At 42.4% G+C, this 19,782-nt stretch overlaps 3 protein-coding genes and 1 non-coding gene across 5 annotated transcripts; 1 reads left to right on the forward strand and 3 right to left on the reverse strand.

Moving 5' to 3' along the window:
• Positions 1-28: 28 nt before the first annotated feature.
• LOC123452442 (rac guanine nucleotide exchange factor JJ-like) lies at positions 29-3,573 on the reverse strand. Of its 2 annotated transcripts, none has more exons than XM_045129090.1 (11): positions 3,427-3,573; positions 3,071-3,145; positions 2,856-2,936; positions 2,663-2,770; positions 2,318-2,571; positions 2,017-2,226; positions 1,799-1,891; positions 1,616-1,717; positions 1,060-1,506; positions 845-979; positions 29-282 (listed from the first exon to the last, which is right to left on the reverse strand). In XM_045129090.1, exons 1-11 carry the CDS (start codon positions 3,488-3,490, stop codon positions 268-270), a joined length of 1,584 nt encoding a protein of 527 aa, XP_044985025.1. In that variant the 5' UTR covers positions 3,491-3,573; the 3' UTR covers positions 29-267. The 2 variants fall into 2 exon arrangements, with proteins under 2 accessions (XP_044985025.1, XP_044985024.1); XM_045129089.1 differs by having other exon boundaries at positions 845-988.
• A 974-nt stretch (positions 3,574-4,547) lies between these two features.
• LOC123452441 lies at positions 4,548-7,127 on the reverse strand. The gene is made up of 2 exons (XM_045129088.1): positions 4,769-7,127; positions 4,548-4,688 (listed from the first exon to the last, which is right to left on the reverse strand). The coding sequence occupies exons 1-2, from the start codon at positions 7,027-7,029 to the stop codon at positions 4,589-4,591; spliced, it is 2,361 nt and encodes a 786-aa protein (XP_044985023.1). The 5' UTR covers positions 7,030-7,127; the 3' UTR covers positions 4,548-4,588.
• Positions 7,128-13,493: 6,366 nt separating this feature from the next.
• Positions 13,494-13,565, forward strand: TRNAQ-CUG. The gene has a single exon. It is a non-coding gene; the product is annotated as a tRNA-Gln (tRNA).
• Positions 13,566-13,817: 252 nt separating this feature from the next.
• On the reverse strand, positions 13,818-18,293 carry LOC123452443 (probable LRR receptor-like serine/threonine-protein kinase At2g16250). The gene is made up of 4 exons (XM_045129091.1): positions 16,538-18,293; positions 15,540-15,668; positions 14,756-14,778; positions 13,818-14,645 (listed from the first exon to the last, which is right to left on the reverse strand). The coding sequence occupies exons 1-4, from the start codon at positions 18,088-18,090 to the stop codon at positions 14,074-14,076; spliced, it is 2,277 nt and encodes a 758-aa protein (XP_044985026.1). The 5' UTR covers positions 18,091-18,293; the 3' UTR covers positions 13,818-14,073.
• Positions 18,294-19,782: the final 1,489 nt, after the last annotated feature.

The raw sequence follows: 19,782 nt of genomic DNA on the forward strand, positions 1-19,782 counted from the left end.
GTTGATAACAGTAGAAGAAAATCATGAGTACATGTCCAAAGCATTCATTCATTAATAAGTTCAAGAATATAATATCCAAGTGAGATACAAGTTCTACAAAGTCTGAAACGAAATCTACATGTTCAAAGAATACAAGATACATATGACTACATCTAGTCAACAAGCATTCTTCAAGACATGATTTTTCTTCACTTCACGTAGAAATAACCGTGCTACAAGGAGCCTCCTAAAGTGGTAATAGATCTTGTTGGGATCTTTCTTCTTCACTTACAGAAAACCATCCTACAAAACAAAAGAAAAATTTGAAGCAACTTATAGTTAATTCACAGTTCAAACAATGCACACTAAAAATAATTATCAAGAAGGGTTGATGATGCTACATGAGATGACTTCATATTTATAATCAATATTAAGAATGTACTATAGTATTTATTAATTAGCACTTCTCACATATTACTATGGCACAAGTTTTTCTTTGTTGTACTTACATTTTCTTGAATCAGTTGTTTTTCTTTTCTGTTGCATGACCCATCATATACTAAAAGTCTACAAATTATGCTATAATGTGATATATCACTTGATGCTAGTTTACCCAGAAATGTAGTATGTTGCTGAAATCTATTTTCTCCACCCTAGTGTAAGTTTAGAAGTTGTTTTACTCAGGCTGCACTAGTGTGGTTGTTGCCTTGGATGTACATATTCTTTTTTTTTCTTGTCTTTTGTGTTCTGTTCAATTATATAGTTCGGCATGTGCATTTAACATATGTACTTAGATGGTACGGCTAAAGCACTCAAATATGGACATGCTTCAGTGCAAACTAGATCTCATAATTTTGTACAATACCTTTTCACTTGGACGACGACGATGGTGTTTAGCTGCTTGCATAAGCTGGTGTTGAGTAATCATGCTCGAACTTTTAAACTTAGAACTTGATTGATTTCCAGTTCCGTTTCTTGGAGCATCCCTTGCTTGGGAAAACTGCATTAACTGGATAACTCATAAGGTTTAATTTTTTTCCATAGAACATCACTATACTAAATTGAAAGCATTTGTATTACCTGATGTGCATCTTCGTGTCGAGTTTCCAATATCTGCACAACATCCGACCTCATTGATTGCCTAACCTCATTCATAATATCCTGCATCATTGCTTGCTTAGCCTCCTCAAGTTCTCTCTGCCTTGCTACACGCTCCTCCTCAAGCTGTTTCTCCCTAGCAACTCGCTCTTCTTCTCGTTCTCTTTGCCACTCTGCTTGTTGTTCAACAATTTGCTTCCTTAAGTCATGAACCTCGAGGGCTAGCTCAGCATTTTTCCTCTGGATTTCAGAATGTAGTCTTTCAGAACCACTAGGTGGTTTAGCCATGTATCCATGGCCACGAGGCTTCAATGATGTACTTTCCATAGTACATCTGTAGCTACTCTGGAAAATATCGTTTTGCTCTTCACTTGAAACTGGACCACCAATCTCTCCTTCTTTCTCCCTAATCTGGCTGTGTGCATTGTCCTACACCACATAAATATAGCATAATTTAGTTGTTAAGAATGTTAATAGGATATTACAAAATATAAGTAATGCAACAAGCAAGATGTCTTCGCTTGAAAATGTTTCTCACATAAACAGTTTGTGATTCTTTATTAGACCATGATCCATTGCGTGTATGAGTGATCTGCCAGAGTTGTAGAATAGTTGGTTCCTTCCCGGTCTCCTCGTCCCTCTACAAGTATAGATATATTTCAAATTGAGAACCTTGAAAGTTGACAGTACAAAGGTGCATTACGTCAACTCTTTTGAGTACCTTCTCATAGCTAATCTGTGAGTACCATTTTGAACCAGCAATATGCCTCGCCTTCTGCTTCTGGCGATTTTCCGTATTTTTTTGGCTAAGCTCCTACCATACACAATACAATAAGAGGCATGTCGTAACTAATAAAATTTACTTACTACACCTAAGAGGTATGTTGTAACTAATACAATTTACTTACTACACCTACTAGTAATGTACATAGAAGTAACCTGGAATTTTAAATCAGTGCCAAAATAATTGATCATATAATCCCACTCTTCTGGAGTAACATCCTCGGGCTTATTGGCCCTTCTTTGATCATCAGTATTGTATGCTTTGTATGTGGAATGCAAAGTTGACCGCCATCCTCTATAGCGCTCTCTAGCAATTGTTAGTATTTTTCCCTTAGTAGAATATGTGTCCTCCAAATCCCACTTGGCCTAAAACGGAATGACATGAGCCTGTTAATGATAAATAGATACTGGATAGGCTATGAAAATTGCTGAAGTACAAACTTATACTCCTACTTACAATGACATCAGCAACAATTGAATCCGTCACAGAAGAGTCAATGTTTGACCACTTGTTCACGCCAATGAGTGGTGCCTTCCTTTTCATGAAAACCACCACATCATCCACAAACAAACGATAGTTCTCTCCGATAGAACCTCCCAATGTTTTGGAAAATTCAATGTGAAGCTTTGAGGAACCATTGGCGAATCGCTTCTTGGCGACCTTGATTCCTTTGAGAACACCTCGCCCCTTCTTCTTTTGGCCACCACTTTCTATCAATTAAAATCCCAGAAAAGCAACTCTGCTTTTAACTTGCCATGTAGTCATACAGGGAAAAGTCAACAGCAATGTTAGAAATTTTACCTATATCTATTTGTGTACGACATCGACGTGCGTGCGATGGCCATTTGGACTGTTCTGTGCGGCTTTCTGTACTGTTACTTTGTTGTACAATATTTGTCACGTCATTTTCTGGATTCAAGTCATTGTACAATTAATTGACCAGTAGTATGGATTTGAGGTTAGGCTATGGATAAGAACAATGTATAACATGTACCTGATGTTGGTTGTCTACTCTGCTGATTCTTGTATGCAATGATGGTATTATCCCTTGATGATGATACAGAGCCCCTTGTCACTGTACCAAAAAATATAGTTCTCAACAATACTGATCACAAGAGCTAGAAAATATATTTCAAAGTTACGATAATGGCACACTCAAACATGATTGTAGACATATGAATTATGATAATATTTGAAGCTAGTACATACCCCTTCGTGTTTGAGTGTTGTCTCGCCCTGAGGATAAATTTGGAGCGCCATTCAGATCATTTGATGTATCCATTCCTGCAGGCATTTTCACAAAGTATGATGACTGTAGCTTCAAACATTAATCACATGTTCCTAACTTTCACTTGTTTCCATAGTTCTTACTAATTTATTATGTGTCCTCCTGGGAGCCAAATGCAAGAAGTAGTGGGGATGGACATAGCATTGGTGATTATGAGATATTAATCAAGTAATTGAGGGTTGAGAGGCCATCATTTAAAGAAAAGTACATATTGTCAGAGGCTTTAGAATATCATTTGTGTGTAATTGCTAAATTAAATGTACATAGTGCAGATTACCAGATTCTTGCTGCGTATTTTGTCGATTCTGGTGAGCCAAGATGGTATCTTCTCTTGATGCCATAGCATATCCTACAAATGCATGACAAAAGGGTAGCAAGAATCCACTATTTACAAAATATAGGAAGGGGCCAATCGATTAAGAAACATATGTTAGTAAAAATAGCAAGATATTTGAACGATTCAATGTGCAAAAAACAGAGTTATGGTATTGAATTTTTTTCTGACGTTAACATGATATAACACCAAGCAACAGGAGCATGCAGATCTCTTTCTCTATATATTATAGAAAACTTAATCCTAATGTTCTACACAAAAAACTCATCATCATCAGATTCGTCGACTACTAAATGAGCAACATGACCGTCATTTATATATGTCTCATCATCATCATAGCAATCACTATCTGATTCAAGCTCATCATCTCCAGCATCAACTTCGAGTATCTTTGGAATATCTGAAGCATCACCACTCACACCTTCCATGCCAGATCTAGACCAACTTCCGACATCCTCGTCTATGCCTTGCACAATTGTATCTCCAACTACAATATCAAGTAAGTCCACATCAGCTTTGGTTCCATCGTCATCATCTCCTGTGGATGGCATGGCATATAGATCTCGCGGCTTCATTCTAACAATAGAAGCCCAATTTATCTTCTCGACATCTCTCACATAGAACACTTGTTCTGCTTGAATGCCTAGTATGTAGGGATCATCCCTATATCGAAGTACGGTAGTATCTACATCGATATAGCCATAATCATCCTTCTTATAGCCTGTGCCTTGATTTTTATTGGCAGGGGGCACGTCAAACCAGTCACATTGAAATAGCACTACCTCCTTTTCCGAGGGAAAATCTACGCAAATAATCTTCTTGATCACACCAAACCAATCAAGGTTTCCAGATCGAGCATCAGCCCTCACAACAACACCACTGTTTTGGGTATTCAAATCTCTTTCTACACTAGCGTTTCTAAAGAAAAACCCATTGATGAAGGTGCGGTTATAAACACGAGCTCGAGGGTCAGGTCCTCTAGATAGGGCATACAAAAGATGACTTTCCCTTCTTTGTGAAGTACCTGGATCTGTATAAACACATGCACATTATTAGATAATACAAAAGTATTTTTATTAGCATGATCATAAGTAATTACTACATATTATGTCCTTACACGCCTCTCGAACCAATCTACAAACTCGTTTTTGTGCCGTTTCTGGACAATGCGAGCACCAGTCCTTGTAAGTTCATCCAAATGCTCACTATAAGGAAAATGTTGAGTAGGTTCAGAACTGTGCAAATGTACCATGAAGAAAAAAGAAAAAAACACAAACATCCTTACTCGATCCATGAGTTGGCTTCCTCGCAGTTTGTTATTATGTAGTGCCTAATTTTCTTCATCTCTGCCTTAGAAAGTGTTTCAAATGTGAAACCTTTCTTTGAGTGATCAAGTGTGCCCAATACACTAAGTCCAGCTGGTCCTTCATCTCTAGTTGCAGCTTCATGACGCTCTGACCGGTTTAGTTTGGTATCAATGTTATCAAAAAAACGGCTACAAAAGGTTAGACACTCTTCAGCTATGTAGCCCTCGGCAATTGAACCTTCTGGGTGAGCCTTGTTCCGTACATATCCTTTAAGTGTGCGCAAATATCTTTCCACGGGATACATGCATCGGTAAGCGACAGGTCCACCTAATCGAGCTTCTTCGGCAAGGTGAATAGGAAGGTGAATCATGATATCAAAAAACTGTGGTGGCAGGATCATCTCAAGTCGACACAGAGTTTCTGGAATTGTCCGGCTCAACTTCACTAGCTCTTCAGGATTCAATTCCTTGGAATAAATCGCAGCAAAAAATAGGCTAAGCTCGAGGAATGGAACAACAAATTTCTTGGGGAGTATGTTGCGTACCCAAATGGGAAGAAGTTTCTCGAAGAGGACATGGCAGTCATGAGTTTTGAGTCCAGACACCTTACAACCTTTGACGTCCACACATCTTTTTAAGTTTGATGCATAACCATCGGGCATCCTTACACCATGCAAAAACTTGCATAGCATTTTCTTCTCATCCTTGGTCAAATTATAACAAGCTGGATTTAAAGTATACTTTCCATTACTCACATTTGGATGCAGATCCTTCCTTATCTTTAAATGCTGCAAATCAAGACGGGCCTTCAGAGTATCCTTTGATTTACCATCCATATCAAGCAATGTTCCTAGAAAGCTGTCACATATGTTCTTCTCAATGTGCATAACATCCAAATTATGTCTAATAAGCAAGTTCTTCCAATAAGGGAGATCAAAAAATATACTCTTCTTCTTCCAATTATGCCATTTATTATCATCATCACGCTTCCTCTTTCTAGTTTTTCCAAATGTTTCCTGCTCAAAACATGCATGTTGTTGTACCACGTCATTGCCAGAGAGTGGAACTGGAGCATCTCTACTTTCTGTCTCGTTATTGAAGCAACTCTTGTTTCTACGCCACTTGTGGTCACGGCTTAGAAAACGACGATGACCCATGTAACAGTACTTGTGCCCATATTTCAACCATAAATGGTCTGTCTGCGTGTGGCAATATGGGCATGCTAGTTTTCCTTTTGTGCTCCAACCAGATAGCATTGCATAAGCTGGAAAATCATTAATTGTCCACATGAGGGCTGCATGCATCCGAAAATTCTTCTTCGGTGTGGCATCATATGTGTCGGCACCAACATACCATAGATCTTTGAGTTCATCTATTAAAGGTTGTAGATATACATCGATGTTATTTCCTGGTGACTTTTTTCCAGGAATTATCATCGACATTAGCCAATATGGTTGTTTCAAACACAACCAAGGAGGCAAGTTATATGGAATTAGAATCACTGGCCAACAAGAATATGCCACATTCATTATCCCATACGGGTTGAACCCATCAGATGCAAGCCCGAGCCTTACATTCCGTGCATCCGAAGAGAACCCTTTAGCATAAATGTTATCAAAATGCTTCCAGGCCAAAGAATCTGCAGGATGTCGCATTATACCATCATCCACACGGTCGTCCTTATGCCATCTCATATATGATGATGTAGCATCGGTCATAAATAGACGTTGTAGCCTTGGAGTGAGTGGGAAATATCTTAGAACTTTACGTGCCACTTGCTTCTTCCCTTTATGGTTTCTCCTCTCCACATCTGAGTCATCAATGGCAGCAGCTTTCCATCTACATTCCTTACAGGTCGGACAATAGTCCATGTCAACATACTCCTTCCAAAATAGCACACAATCATTAATACAAGCATGTATCTTTTGGTAGTCTAGCCCAAGATCCCGGATAACCTTCTGAACTTTCTCAAGAGAATTTGGAATACAATGACCTTTTGGAAGCGCTTGTGTGAACAATTGAAGTACTGCCTCACAAGCCTTGTTACTCAATCCAAACAAGCACTTTATTTGGTACAGTCTCACAATGAAAGAAAGCTTCGTGAGCTCCTTGCAACCAGGGTACAACTCCTTTTCAGCATCCTTCAGCAAAGAAAAGAAAGCCTTGGCACATCCACTTGGCTCTTGGGTACTTCCACCTTCCGCAGAACCTTCTGGGATATTACCATCATCATGGAACATCTCTTCACTACTAGCTTCACATGTGGTTTTGCTACTTTCTGGCTCGGTGCTACGTATGAGAGTGTTGAGCAAATCACGAACTACAAAGTCATCACCTCTCACACCTTCACCTTCAGAATCTTCAGCTGTACTTTCATCATTTGAATCCTCTCCATGATATTTCCAGCAAGTATAACTGGGATCCATCCCATTCATCAGCAGATCAACGTGTACATCATCCCTTTCCTTGTAAACAGCATTGAGACATCTTCTACATGGGCATAGAGCGGTTGATCTTCCAGGACTACCTTCAAAAGCGTAATCTAAAAATTCCTTAACGCCACTCTGCCACTCTGCAGAATCCCTATTCATATCTATCCAACTCCTATCTCGAGCCATCTAGCTGATTTTAAACTAGAAAATTAGACAAGGGATTTACACACTTGTCAACAAAATGAATCTGAAATATGGAAATAGTATGCATAATAGAACACAATGTAGTCCATTTAGGACATGAGCTACTTTTATCAAAATAATACAAATAACTTTTGATCCTCATAGATACTCATACAACAGGAAATAAGGCATAGTAGTTACATTTGTTTATAGAATAGGACTACAACATATGCATTATTAGGTATTAGCAAAAGAAGAAACACATGTATCGAATGTAACTTGTTTGATTCAGTCTGAATTAAAAAGATGAAAATTTGAGAATGTTGGCATAACCAAAACAAACCTTATCGAATTTAACATTGAACACTATGCAAATTAGGTATTAGCAAAATGAGAAAACACATGTACTGAATGTAACTTATTACATTCGTGACTGAATTAGAAATATGAAAATTTGAGAATGTTGACATAACTGAAACAAACCTTCTCACACGTCGTACTTGAGGCAACAAGGAACAAGCTTCTTCCTTATCCTGACTTCGACCTTTCGTGCATACAATGTTTTTCTAAGGATGAGTAAAATTTGAACCAATTGTACTACAAGGTAATACCATTTGTTGTATACAAGAGTTATGTATCAGCTTTTATATGAGCCAAAATCTGACGGATATCTTGAATATTTTGATATGGGGAGCATGTTATGAAATCGAAAGAAAGGATGGACATACAAAGATCACAATAAAACGAAGCCTCATAACTTCAAACTAGACAAGAAAAAAAGGCTAAATGCATGGGCACATGGCATCATACAATTGTTCGATAACTATATTTACTATAACTGAAAAAGAACATTTAATCGGGGAGCGTAGGGTCAAGGTCCCAATCGGAATTAGATCACAATCCAGTGCCACTGCCAGATCGTAGCTTTGAAGACTATTTTTGAGGCTTAAATCCATATTCCTCTTTACCTTTCACTCTAGAAGGTATCAACAGTTTTACCTGGAGTATGCGGCTGCCCACAATAGAAGCACAAGTGTGTATTTACGTCTGTCAGGGAAGAGGGGACGAGAGAGAGACAAGAGACAGTTAAACAAAAGGGCGGAGCTCTTATTTAAGCTCCAGTTTCAGGCAAGAAGAAGCCGGTTCAAAATGGCCAATTGACTATTCTTGCTGCAGCCCGCGAGGCACTATATGATGACATGGTCCCTGCACTTGATGTACATGGGAAGAAGTGTTGAAAGGCACATCTGATTCAGGCTAAAGCAGGATCGAGGGCTGAATGTTTAAAACTACATGCATATATTCTTGTAGTTCGTCCAGCCCATGTGGTTTATCATCGTACAATTGATATATGCATTCAATAGTTGATGCCTGATTATGCTGTACGATGTAGCCGCAAGCTTCGAATAAAAGAAAAAAATACCTGACGAGAACAGAGGAATAGACTAGAGAAAAACAGAGCAGAGGAGACATAGTTTTAGATCTGGACAGCAGTGCACGTACTGTCCACGGGAGCGACGGCAATCTCGCCCTGCTTCCGACAGATACCGACCATCCGGCGATGCGACATGGCGGTGACACCCAGTGCGTTGGTCGCCATGGGCACTGCAGCTAATCCGGTCGGTGCCGCACGGCAAGCCCCGGTGCAGAGGCGACCCCGAGCGCGCTGGCAACCGTCGGCCCTGAAGCGGCTCCTATCGGAGCCACACGGCAAGCCCCAGCACCGAGGCGGCCGTTCGCCCCAAGCTGCTCCTATCGGCACAACTAGCTGTGGCGCAGCAGCCGTCGACCTGTTCCCTCCGACGCGCGCAAGCGGCAGCGGCACATGGCCCTCCCTCCCCATCTTAATTGGAAGCCGTAAAAATTCCCCTTCGTGCAGGTGAGAGCCGTGGACAGCGAATTTGTACTCAGCGAGGAGATGGGACGGGGATTAGGCGATGACGCCGACTAGCAGGGAAAAGGTTAAGAGGGTCGCCGCATCGTAGCAGAGAAGGGTGGAGAAAGGCATTACCGATGTATAGGAATCTTCTAGTCGACCAACGTCGTGAAGTCGCCTATCCCGTCAACCAACGCCGTGAAGCCGTCGTGACGGAGGAAGAAGTAAACCTGATTTGCTAATAGGTGAAGTCAGATTATAGACAAGTTTAATCCAGATTGATAGCAGTTATAAGGAGTTCGTGCAGGACCTCACCTTATCTGCACGGGGAAAGGATTTTTTGCCGGGAACGAAAAGGTCTCTTTGTGGAAAATAAACTAACCAATTAAGGTTTTTGGTGGGAAACGAGAAGGCTCTTTACCGCCAAAGACAATCGGTGTGGAGTGGGAAAATAAAAATACTGCAACGATACACAAATTGTGGTAATAGTAACAGCTAATGCAATGATACTTTGTTCGTTGCAATAAGGCTAGACCTTTTGCAATGATTTTTTTTTGTTGCGAGAAGGCTACCTTTTTTGCAACACTTTGGGCACTTATTGCCACAACAACATAATGTTGCATTACGATGTGCTAGTCGCCACAAAAATCAAAATGTGGTGATAGAAAGAGACTTTTGCAACGAAAATTATTTTGTGGTAATATTTTCGTTGCAATAGACCAATTTCCTTGTAGTCAGCGAGAGCGCCGAAAAAACTTGCCCAGAAGCAGGGGCGAAGCCGCGGTGAACCCTCCCTTTCTCGCCGGGGAGATGGCCTTTCTAGCTGTGGTAGGTAGGTGGACGACGCTGAGATCGGCACGACGACGAAAGGTGTATTGCGCGTGGGCGGCGAATCTGGAGGTGAAAAACGGTTTTTCGCCTGACAGTGATGGCCCACGCGTCGTTTTCCCTTTCGTCGGAGCCCCCAAATGCCCCCTAACGCACTGAGTTTGGCCTGGGATCGCCGGGCTTAAAAATGAGCCCAACCGGCGTCTTAGGGGCGCGACTGGGGCGATTTTTCGGTGTCGGAGGAAAAAACACATGCGTGAGGTCTGTTGGGGGCGCGGTTGTAGATGCTCTGAGTTGGTCGTCAGCTGTATCTGCAGGGTTGATCCTTCTCATAATGTGAATGGCTACGGCCATGCTTGTTCAAACGATGTGAAACAACCCAAGGCTGACGCGTACATTGGTGGTCAATCTGAAAGTGGTTGCTTGAGGGGCATGTTTCGTTATGATGGACCGAAGGAAGATTAGGGACATACTGTCGCCGAACTGGAAGCTGAGGAGGCCTCCGTAAGACGTATGTATAAGGATCTGCCTGATCCACATTTTATGGAGACACTCAGGACACCAATGGAGAATGTCTTCCCCCTGAGGTGAAGACGGGACTAAGTAAGGCTTAGAGTGGAAAGTACCTAGAGTCAGGCCCTTGCATTTGTTGCAAGTTGTGACTGAGTTGCCAAGTTGGAGTCCTAATTTACATGATATTTCGTGTTGTTAGGATACCAACTGCATTTTTTTCTTTTTTTTCTGGAAAAGGAGGATACCAAATGTGTTGAACTATTTATAACAAGGTGCACTGTTCCTGATGAACAAAAAGCAAAAACGAGGGTTAGTCAGCCAGAAGAAGTAACTCGGTGGATTGGGCGTTCCCAATCTCAGGGAGCTAAATATTTGCTTGTAAACTTTTTGGATTAGAAGATATCATGTGGAGAATCATAAACTGCGGAAACAAATTGTGCGCTTTAAATATACAGAATTGCTATTCTACAGTCAACTGGAAATAATTGGGCTTCAGTCGAGTTTTTTCGCCGTCCGGTCGTCAGCTGTTTTTTTTCGAAAAGGAGGCATTGCCCCGGCCTCTGCATCGAGTGATGCATACATCCATTTTATTGCGAAACGAAATAGTCTGAAAAAATACAAAAGTAGCGTGATAATTCAAGAAACAAAAAAGAGTTACATGGCGCTCAGACCACCCAAAAACCGACTATATCCCACGGATAGGCTAGACTAAAGTCCAATCCTATTAGCATGCCGCCACCCATATCGGTTGAAGATAACCTGAGCTGCCATCTTTCATCGGACACACCCAGTAACCAAAGGCTCCCTGGTTTTCACAGAAGTGAGTAAGGACCACGTGCGGATCATGGCGGTAGCCCTGAAGATGACCTGCAAAAAGTTAATGTGATGCAATCTGTTAAAAACTAGATCATTTCTGCAGTTCCATATCGCCCACAACATGACACAAGTACCAATCCGAATTAGTTTGGCGTAAAGTACATAACCTCGTTTAGCCACGTCCCAAATAACATGTGAATGCTAGTAAGTGGGGTAATGTTGAATGAAATTTGTAGGGAGCGCCATAATATTTTAGCCATAGGGCAATCCAGAAAGAGGTGTTTAATCGTCTCATGCGTGTGAGGTCGTCAGCTGTTTGGTCGGCTTCAGCGCATCTCCCTTGTGTGTGTGTGTGTGTGTTTTGCTGTTGTTCGTCCATGTCTGTTCGATTTTTTGCTCTCCGTTTTGGTTGACGTGTGTGTTCTTCAGTGTGATTTTCCTCCGTCACTAGACCCCCTCTGTTCTTCTGCTCGTATGAGTTCCGCTGCGTGTGTTGAGCTGTTCTCAGCATGGATTCTGCTCGATTTGTGTCCTGATTCTCCCCACTTGCCATATATCTCGTTTTTATGTTTGATTTCTGTAGAAATTTATCTAAGGGTGGATGAATTTCTCCTCTATGGATCGCTATCGTTGGTTTGTTCCCTGTTCGTTCAGTGTATTTCTGTTTTTGCTTGGCTGAGGTATATTGGATCTGCTGGGATTGCTGCTTGGTGGATTTTGATCTACTGGTTTGGGTAGGGTGCTACTGATCTGCAGCATAGCATGTGTTCCTGTGCGCATAATTTCTGTTTATCTTTTGTTTAGTCATTTCAGATCAAGCTTTGAAGTTGTGTTTTTGGTATGTGTTAGCAGATGCATTTTATTCCAATTTAAGCTATGATGCTCTGTTGTCTTGACCGGGAGTGTTGCAGTGTTAACTGTAATTTCTATTGTGGTTCAAAGTAATTATATATATACAACAGTTTTTTTGTTAACTCACTGAACTTACAGTGTACTATCTATTCCCTTTCACTATAATAATTTATATATTTACAATAGTTTCAGTGTTAACTCACAGAACTTACAATGTACTCCCTCCGTAAAGTAATATAAAAGCGTTTAGATCACTACTTTAGTGATCTAAACGTTCTTATGTTAGTTTACAGAGGGAGTAATTTCTATTATCATTCATTGTGATTTCTACTCTGGTTCAATGTAATTCTATATAAAATAGTTTCGGTGTTAATACACTGAACTTACAATGTAATTTCTATTCTGATTCACTGTAATTTCTATTCCGGTTCAATGTAATTCTCCATACATACAATAGAACTTGCAGTGCAATTTCTAATTTTTGGCTTTCTATTCTGGTGTTGTTGCAGGTAAGATCTCTTTTGGTGATGTCTTTTTTTGATCTTTTTGCCCCTTTGTCTCTGGCAATTATGATCAGGCTTGTAGACATTTTTCTGGGGCCCATTAATTCAAGTGTTTAGCCTGTGGGTTTCCGGGTCAACCTGTTCGGCCACCCGGTGAACGTACATACATACAAGGCCCGAGCGTGACAACTGATCTAAAAAAACGTACATACATCGTGGCAGCAACATAGACACACAAAGATTGTACTGAAGCCTAATTAAATTTCAGTCGAATGTTAAATAGACAGTCACATACGTACTAAATATAATAACAATTCCGTAAATCTGTTCTACTATTCGGAGGCAAACGCTTCCCTTATGGAAAAAGATTCTTGGGCTAGTAGAGAAGCTAAAAATGGGATATCAATAAGCAATGGCTGTTGGGTAATGGTGTGTCTGTTAAGTTCTAGGGTGACCAATGGCTAGGACACTAGCCATGATATCTTGTATAACAGTGATCTAAAAAGTCATATATTTGATATTTCTATACAGGGAGTATATATTATATCTGTAATGGGCAGAAGAAATCGGGTAACGAGGCATGGGACGGAATCAATTGAGACGAACTTTCAAAAGGAACTTGGGAGCTCATGGTATTCCTAAAGGGAATCGTTCACTACTAGTGCTAAATAAAAATGTTTGTGCGAAAATGTTGTCAATCTGGTCCCATGGTCTAGTGGTTAGGACATTGGACTCTGAATCCAGTAACCCGAGTTCAAGTCTCGGTGGGACCTTGTTTTTTCATTTTCTCTCTTTTTTCCCGTACAATCAACCTGCCTTCTTTTCCCCATTTTCTCTTTCTTTTTGCATAAAGTTTTTAGCTCAATATCAGCTCGGCGCTTCCTGTAGTTACTGTGAAAAAAAACTCTTCTGTGCTCAGAGGCACTGCGAGTTGCAGAATGCCCGTGATGAACAAGATTTTTTCTTGTAAAAAGTAAGTCCAGAATTGCAAATACGGAGTAAATCAGAAAAATGGCAAGTAGGTATGCTTACCAAAACTACTGGTCACTAGCAGCGCCGTTTATTCCCAGTACAGATTACAGATTTTATTCTCGGTATAAGTTACTGAAAACTGCCTCACTGAAAAGGGGGGAGATAAAGAAAGCCTACTCCTTGTATACACAGCTTTTTACCTACTAGGGCAGCAAAATATGCACATCAGATGATGGATTATACACATCTGAGATTAACAACAACAAAATAGTCTCGGCTCATGTAAAGTATCGCTAATCTATGGTGATCCTACACAACAGCTATGTCTTCCAGCTCTACCGCATCCGGGAGCATCTCCCGCGAAGCCTTCTTGAACGAGAAGGAATTTTCCTCCTCGTCGCTTCCTTCCGACTTTGCCGACTGCCTATAACTGAGTGCTTTCCCTGATACTTGCACCTCGGAGTACCGGTATGAGTGCCCATGGAAAGCAGAACGCCAAGAGCTCCTGGATGAGGTACTTGTGAGTCGAGCTGAACTGGGGCTCGAGTAGAGCTCTTCCCGCACCACCCCTAGCGGGTTCTCCAGCGCTTTCAAGATGTACCGAGCGAGAGGCCGTCTGGAGGGCTTTGGATTCAGGCATGTCTTCGCGACAATGGAGACTGCCCATACTTCTTCTAGGTGGTCTTCGTCCACAATGAGTGAAGGGTCTACAATATTTGTGACGCCCTCCTTGTCATGGGTTTCAATGTAATCTAAAGTGCTTGCCAGCCACTCCTCTGAGTCGCTCTCGTTTGAACCACTCACGCCAAATTTCCCGGTGATTAGCTCGAGTAGCACTTTTCCAAAGCAGTAAACATCGTATGTGCGGCTAGCAGGCGGACCTGTTAGGTGAAAAGAACATTTCATAAAATTTTGCTCGTTAGAATTATTACGCACATGATGTATAGTATAAAACTACTGGAAAAGAGAGTTATGAAGAAGCTTTACACACCTGACATGTTCTTCTCGAGAGACCTGCCATAAAAAAGAGAGACAAATACAGATGTCAGCCAAAGCCCAGATATTTTATATATTCAACAAACACCAACTTTTTATATATTTTTACATGTGGACAATCCATCTTGTGTTTGGTAATAACAAATCAACTAATATTCCATTTTCGGGAGATGATGTGAAAGTTTCATTACAGCATTACCTCATAGAGACAAAGTGTCAATTACAGTGATACGTTACAGTAACTGGAAACAACAGCCATTTGTCATCATATTTACTCAATAGCATTGACTTGTACCGGTCACTATCATCTTGATGCAAACTGTTCGATGGGATATACCAAACAACTCTTAACAAGTACTCCCTCCGTAAAGAAATATATGAGCGTTTAGATCACTACTTTAGTGATCTAAACGCTCTTATATTCGTTTACGGAGGGAGTAACTTGCTTCCGATGTAACAGATATGAGGAGCCACCGAAATGTACGATGAATAGTCTGGTTAAGTGTGCAATACCAAATTCTTGGAGGAAACAGTGTGGCCACACTGCTTGTAGAAAGAAAATACAGGCGTCCCCAGCTCATAAGCTTTATTTTCACTATTAAACTAAGGATAAACTGGATTGACCAACTAAATAGGTCAATACTTTTACTCCCGGTTGAAAGTGAAATTCGTGAAAAAAATATGCTGATGAGATACTCATACCATAATCATTTAGGTCACTAGAGTTTCTTTTAAGAATAGCATGTCAACTATAGTAGAAGATGGCATAGAGGTCTTACTTTGATGATCTCAACATCCTAGAGAAGAAACTCCTGCTTCCATCACTTGGTTGGAGGCAAATTTCACTCAAACTCCCAAGGCACACTTCAAATTTGTCATCAAGAAGAACACTGCTTGCTTGGATATCTCTACAAATATTATGACGTGATCACAAATGAATAAGAACAAGTACTGACAGAAAATGTAAAAAAATCACGTCAAAAACAAAATCGAAGAAATTGAGCAACACGCATCAACTCAGATTTGGGTGGTCAAATTATGGCAATTGCAACACCATGACAGAGGGACACAAGGCTTAGTCAAGCACAAAACAAATAAATGAATTAATCAACTTTACTGCATGCTGCTTATAATAATTCCTTGTTTTTTCCAATGCATTTGCACATGTAAAGAAACCATATGCGTGTAGGCTGTTGTTCAGCCCAAAGCTAGTGTTACAGTTTGGAGTATTTTCTTTCTTTTGTTTCTGTTTTTTTATTTACTACTCCCTCCGTCCCATAATATAAGATATTATTACATCCAATATACTCACATATTGGATGTAATAACGTCTTATATTATGGGACAAAGGGAGTATATATTAAGCATGTCATCTGGTGTCCTCACTTATAAAAGTTGGTCGACAAAATGCTTATACATATTATTTTCTTCCAGAAATGGTTCTTGGACATGCATCAAGTGTGATGTGCAACTACAACTATTTTTAGATGCCTACATAGGTACTCCCTTATAAATTGTAATTTTGATAGTGGCCTTGTATATAAAAATGGAGGGAGTAATATTATTTTACTTCTGTCACTGTCTCACTTGTGATCTCTAGTAAAAAAAAATCTTTAAAATGCCATGATTTATTGAGCTGCATAGAATCTGAAATTCCCACATTCTAATCATGATGTTAATTCTGAAAATAGCTTACCACAGCTATGAGATGTTTTATACAAGAAATTTTTCTGTAAGCCATACTCCAAAAAATAGTGCATGGCATGGACAATCATACCTGTGAACCAATGGTGGACTACATTCATCGTGAAGGAAGCACAGGGCCTCAGCTACACCAATTGCAATCTTCAGTCTTGTTATCCAATCCAATGAAGATAACCCCACTTCAGCATCCGCTGGCTTCCTGTGCAGTGCAGTTGTCAGATCTCCCTTTGACATGTACTTGTACACTAGCAATTCCTCGTCATCCTTGACCAAATGCCCCAGCAATGGAACAATCCTGGCATGGGATTTTTTGACAAGAAAGCTTAATTCCACAATGTTCTTCTTACTGCTCTTCACATCGACCTTTTTTACGACAACATTTAAGCCACTCTCTAAGACACCACGGTAAATGTCCCCGGAGCGCCCATGCTTGACAAGGTTATCATCTCCAAAGCCTCCGGTGACATGTTGCAACTGCTCGTAAGTGAGCTCATCCAGGACGATAGGCAAACCCTTGGGTGGACTGTTAGCTGCCCGGGATGGTGACATCACCATCGGATTCACACTGCTGCTCTTGCGACCAGAGCGGATGCCGTCGTCGTTCTGCTCCAGCCCTCTTCCTCTAGGCCTCCTTCTCCCCCTCCTCACCAAGCAAAACACCAGTGCCACAAGTAAAAGGATAATCACAACTGCTGCAGCTCCAAGAACTCCAGCCAGTACATGCTTCCACCTGACACCTTTCTTGCCCGGTGATGGTGATGCTTGTGGTGGTTCAGGCAATTGCAATCCATTCCTCATATAGAAATCCTCGCAATCACCACGGCTGCGCTGGCCTGGCACGCCTGGCAAGCAATTCATCCTGATGTAGACTGTTCCCTCAGAGCCATTCTGAAACCCAGTGGTGGGCGCTTGGCCAAAATAATTGCTCGACACATCGACCACCTGAAACCTCTTCTTGAGGGACCCCAGGCCATCGCCGTAGAGTGAATTCCCCGAGGCGTTAAACAGAGCTCCGGCTCCATCACCGGCGGAGACAGACACGTCGGGAAGCTCCCCGGTGAGGTTGTTGTTGGAAAGATCAAGGATCCGGAGAGCCTTACTGGAGAAAACCGACGCCGGAATCGAACCGGAGAGGGCGTTACCGGCTAGAACGAGGGTGGTCAGGTTCCCGGACATGCCGAGGAAGAGGGGCAGCTCGCCATCGACGCGGGCGGAGCGGAGGTCTAGGACGGCGAGCGAAGACGGGAGGCCGCGGCCGAACCAGGCCGGGATCCGTCCGGGGAGCGGGAACCCGGAGGCGTTGAACTCCTCGAGCGCCCCGAGCCCGCGCAGCGCGTCGACGGCGAAGGCGGCGCTGCGTGCCCCCGCGCGGGTGCGGCGGAGCCCGCCGAGGCGGATCACCGCCACGCGGCCGGCGCCGCAGGTGACGCCGGCCCAGGCGGCGCAGGGGTCGGCCTTGGCGGGCCAGTCCCGCGCGCGCAGGCCGAGGGACGCGCGCAGCCCGTAGAGCGCCTGGAGGTCCCGCCACGGGAGCGTCGGCTGCGGCTGGCCCCGGGCGGGCGTCAGCAGCAGCGGCGCGAGCGCGAGCAGCAGCAGCAGGCGGGGGATGGCGCTGCGCGGAAGCATGGGGGAGGAGGCGGTGGAGCGGAGCGGGGTGGGGTGGGGTGGGATGGGGTGTGCGCGGTAACGGCAGCGGCAGCGATGGCTACGGGTGGTGGCGTGTCATGGCGCGCCCATGGCGGAGGAAGTGGTGCGCGCAAGGTGTTCGGCGCTTTGCGTGGCCCGGCCCTGGCCTCCCAGTCCTATTTCCTCGCCGGTCAGCGTCTGGGGAAGCAGCGAGTTGACCACGGGGAGCACGGGGCGAAGTGGGGGAGGGCCGTCGCTCACTTCCATGCGGGCCCGCCCCCAGAGGTTCCTTCCGCCAGCGGGTGGTGGCGGCGCGGGAGGGGAGGTGGTGGAGTCTGATTGGACCGAGAGCCCATCATTTGCCGCGGGCGTACGTGCGCGTTCGTGCCGCTGACATGTGGGCCGCCCCCCGTCCCGGCCGCGTGTGAAGGAATGTTCCCACCTGTAGTGGTACTATCTTTTTGAATGGAAACAGTAATAAAAAAAAGGGGGATGATTTAGGTTGCCGTCATTTTCGAATCTCCGGGAGCCAAAGGGAAACACGATGGTGGGATGGGTTCCTCACCGATTTGATCATATTCCATTCCAGATGCGTGCATCCAACAAGAGCACGGTGGTGTCATGTCGTGATTATCGAATAAACGTGCTAGTGCATCGATTGATACTCAAGTCCTTCGTGTGTCTCCAAGATCTTTATGGTAACTTGCTTGATATAGATAAGCTCAACTATGGAGTGATAACTATTATTCCCAAAGGCATGATGCTAATAAAGTTTTTTTTTGTTATTAAAAACAGACCGCTTTGCTTGTTTTTTTTAGTCAACTTTGCTTGTTGAATGTCATATTTAAAATAATTGCCATAGTTTTTATCAATGGGCTTAGTGCTATTATCAAGGGGGTGATCAAGGCCTCTCAAACTATCTCTCTTAAGGGTAGACTAGTACAAATGCCCGTGCGTTGCGACGAGCTAAAAAAAACGTAAAACCTGCTTCGTTGCCATTACTCATCATTTCTTATATGCATTTTTAATAAACATCAATAATAAGTTTGAACCAATTAACACTGTACTGAGCATGGATTGTGGATGTGAAGAAACCACCATGGTATCCTTCATTTCATGGAAGAGTAGTGATGCATGGATTACTTCGTCAATTACTTTTATCTTTTGCTCTTTGCAAAAAACCATGTGAAGAAAAGCATATATCAAATGTCCTCACAATAGTAAACATAACTCAAGACCCTCCCAAGCCGGGCATCTATTTCAACACCCACCCATTCGTATTGCCATTTACCGTCCTTGATGCACATGGCCTTCGAAGCATTTCACACGACTAAGCTTAGCCATTCGCTAGACCTTGCCAAAAAGTCCCCACGTCATCTGTCGATCGACCCTGCGACATATTAACCCCATGAGTTGTTCCTCAAATCTCAGCGGCTACTTTCGATGGCCCCTAGAGCTTGTTCCAAATACAGTAATACATAATTATAATGTGAATGATGTTGCATTTATCTTTGATTCAAGTGTATTTCATCAATATGGATTTAAAATTGATGTTCAAGACTTCAAAATACATAATAAAGTTTAGTCAAATATCTTTACCATATAAATTCTAAAGTTCCACATTAAAAGATTAAACTAAAGAATTAAGTGTATGCAAGTCACCTTAAATTCAGCCAGAATATAGTTTTTAAA

Source organism: Hordeum vulgare, chromosome 5H, assembly GCF_904849725.1.
Source record: "Hordeum vulgare subsp. vulgare chromosome 5H, MorexV3_pseudomolecules_assembly, whole genome shotgun sequence".
NCBI lineage: Eukaryota > Viridiplantae > Streptophyta > Magnoliopsida > Poales > Poaceae > Hordeum > Hordeum vulgare.